A 3,106-nucleotide genomic window follows, 5' to 3' on the forward strand; every position below is an offset into this window, starting at 1 on the left:
GAAGCCAAGGAAATGCTGAGGGCAGTTTGGGGGTGGCTGCCAGGCAGCCTTGGCTCTGAGCAACAGTGTCTGCAGTGGGACAGGAAAGTCCCAGCTGATGGGAACAAACTTTCTGGCTGACTGCAGAGGCCAGGACAAAGCTGAGTGCTTTCCCTTGTGTCCCCCAGCCCTTGCTGGCCCCAGGGGCTGATGGCATTTGTGCTCCCTCAGGTTCATGTCCCCACACGAACAGCATGGGGGTGCTCCTGCCTGCTCTGTGCACAGCAAACAGGGGCTGCTGATCCCGTGCTGCTGTGTCTGTGCCTGCAAGGATGGGGCACCTGTGTGAGCTGGGGGAGAGGCCAGGGCTGCAGAGGGGGGATGTTGTTGGCAGCTCCATCAGGACGCTCTGGGATGCTGCCCTGGGCTGTCCAGTGCACTGGGGATGGATCAGCCCCTGCTCTGCTGCTCCTTCCCGGTCCCCCAGGGCCCTTGCAGAGCCCCAGCCATGCTGTTTGCCCCCAGCCTGCCCAAGGCCAGCCTGGGGCTGCTCACAGGGGTTTTCTGTGCTGAGCATTGGCCTGGCTGTGTTCTTGAGAGAGCCTGGGCAAGGAGCCTGGAGCCCCCAGGCCCTGGCCAGAGGCGTCAGCGCTGCCCCAGCAGTGCCCATGGCCTGTCCCTGCTGCAGCCCCGGCACTGCCATCCCCAGGACTGTGCCCAGCCCCGAGAGCACTCAGGCCCTACAGCAACACCAGGGCCACCAGGGCAGCGGGGCAGGGCCATGGCAGCAGCACTGGCAACACCAAGTGCTGCTGCTGCTGGGCACAGCAGCTGTGCCAGCACTGATCTGCCCCAGCTCTGCACATAGACATTGCTGCTGCAGCTCCAGAGAAGGCAACAAAAGGGCATCTCTGCAGAAAACTCTGCTGGTAGATCCATTAGTTAATTTAAAGGCACCAAGAGCTCATTGACACAGTCTGTGGCCACAGGGAAGGTGAAGAGAAACAAAATGAAAAATGGCAAAAACAATTATATTTATTAGTGGACAAGACTAAAAAAGTAAAATAAAAAGAGAAAGAACCTCCAAAATGAACCAAAAAGAAGGATCAAAGATGACTTTATTTCAAGTGGTTTGCAGAAATTGGCCAGCAGTTTAATGTTTATGAAACTATCCAGTCATCAGTTTCCACACTGCAGCCTTGAGCTCCTGGTTCCTCAGGCTGTAGAAGAGGGGGTTCAGGGCTGGAGGCACCACTGAATAGAGAACTGACAGGGTCACATCCAGGGATGGGGAGAAGATCAAAGGGGGTTTCAAGTGAGAAAACACTGCAGTGGTGATGAAGAGAGAGACCACGGCCAGGTGAGGGAGGCAGGTGGAAAAGGCTTTGTGCCGTCCCTGCTCAGATGGGATCCTCAGCACAGTCCTGAAGATCTGCACATAGGAGAAAACAATGAACACAAAAGATCCAGAAAATAAACAGGCACTAACAGCCAGAAGCCGAAGTTCCCTAAGATATGATTTGGCACAGGAGAGCTTGAGGATCTGAGGGATTTCACAGAAGAAATGTCCCAGGGCATTCCCCTTGCAAAGGGGGAGGGAAAATGTATTGGCCATGAGCATGAGAGCATTGAGAAAGCCACTGGCCCAGGCTGCTGCTGCCATGTGGGCACAAGCTCTGCTGCCCAGGAGGGTCCCGTAGTGCAGGGGTTTGCAGATGGACATGTAGCGGTCGTAGCACATGATGGTCAGGAGGAAATACTCTGCTGAGATGAAGAAGAAACTCAGAAATAACTGTGCAGCACACCCTGCACAGGAGATGTCCCTGGTGTCCCAGAGGGAATTGTGCATGGCTTTGGGGACAGTGGTGCAGATGGAGCCCAGGTCGCTGAGGGCCAGGTTGAGCAGGAAGAAGAACATGGGCGTGTGCAGGTGGTGGCTGCAGGCTACGGCGCTGATGATGAGGCCGTTGCCCAGGAGGGCAGCCAGGGAGATGCCCAGCAAGAGGCAGAAGTGCAGGAGCTGCAGCTGCCGCGTGTCTGCCAATGCCAGCAGGAGGAAGTGCCTGATGGAACTTCTGTTGGACATTTGTTCTGTCTTGGAATCAGGATCTGTAAAAAAAGTAATCATGGAATAATTGTGCTTGAAGAGGACTTTAAATATCCCAGCACAGCCTGGAGGCACTTTCCCTCCACTGCCTTTCCAGGGCTCTGCTGCCGGGAGCTGTCCCTGCCAGCAGCTGCTTCCCTGTCCCCTTGGCTGGGCACTGCCAGTGCTGCCAAAGCCCAGCTGAGACCTGGGGGTTCAGGTCTGCCATGCAGATCCCTCCCAGCTCTGGCACTGCCCAGGGGCAGCTCTGGCTCTGTAGGGTCTGATACGAATGTCAGATCAACCCTGAGGAGGCTGGAAAAGCGACACTGATTCTGCCTGTGAGAGGCCTTGTGCTGATTTATGTCACTTATTGGTTTATTCACATCTGAGAGAAATTTTTTCATTATCTTCACCCAAACTAAGAGATTTATATCTTTGGGCAATTACCATCAAGGCAGCCCAGGTCATTAGATTAAAAAAGCAGGATTTTCCCTTTTATGTAGCCCCTTTCTTGCTGTGCACCCTGTATAATCTATTTGGAAATGTTCTGCAGGTAAATGCCATGCAGGGAGGAGTCCTGAACAATGCAGCATCCTCCCCCCACAAGGAGAACACTTCCAAGCCTTACCAGCTGTCTCCTCCCACCCACATCTTGTCCCCCAGTGCTGGGAGCAGCTGCCAGGGCTGGCTGAGAGCTGTCCCTGGCAGGCAGCAGAGTCCCTGCCCCAGCACAGCGCCCTGGGCTGCAGGACCCGGCTCTGCAGGACAGCCCTGGGCACCCCTGGCTGCTCTGCACAAGAGACAATAAGAGAATGTACTCACAGGGTCTGTAGGCATTGGGACGTTGCAGCTTTAGGAGATCACTCCGGCAGCTGCAGCTGCATTGTCCTGCAGCCAGAGGTTCATGTGCCAAGAGCTGGCAGTGATTATGCCCCAGGCACTTTTCAGAACCTTCCCAGCCCTGACTGATTGAAGCTCTCTGTGCCTCTGTGCTGTGCCCGGGCTGGCTGCAGGCAGTGCCCCAGCCCTGCTGGGCTG

General features: G+C 55.5%; 1 protein-coding gene across 1 annotated transcript; it reads right to left on the minus strand.

Moving 5' to 3' along the window:
* Positions 1 to 1,147: 1,147 nt before the first annotated feature.
* Positions 1,148 to 1,897, minus strand: LOC134434496 (olfactory receptor 14C36-like). The gene has a single exon (XM_063183152.1). The coding sequence runs from the start codon at positions 1,895 to 1,897 to the stop codon at positions 1,148 to 1,150; it is 750 nt and encodes a 249-aa protein (XP_063039222.1).
* Between the last annotated feature and the right edge of the window lie 1,209 nt (positions 1,898 to 3,106).

This window comes from Melospiza melodia, unplaced genomic scaffold (genome assembly GCF_035770615.1).
Source record: "Melospiza melodia melodia isolate bMelMel2 unplaced genomic scaffold, bMelMel2.pri scaffold_37, whole genome shotgun sequence".
Lineage (NCBI taxonomy): Eukaryota > Metazoa > Chordata > Aves > Passeriformes > Passerellidae > Melospiza > Melospiza melodia.

Excerpts from the sequence above, each read along its gene's own strand:
- LOC134434496 (XM_063183152.1), bottom strand. The coding sequence starts at position 1,897 with ATGTTCTTCTTCCTGCTCAACCTGGCCCTCAGCGACCTGGGCTCCATC.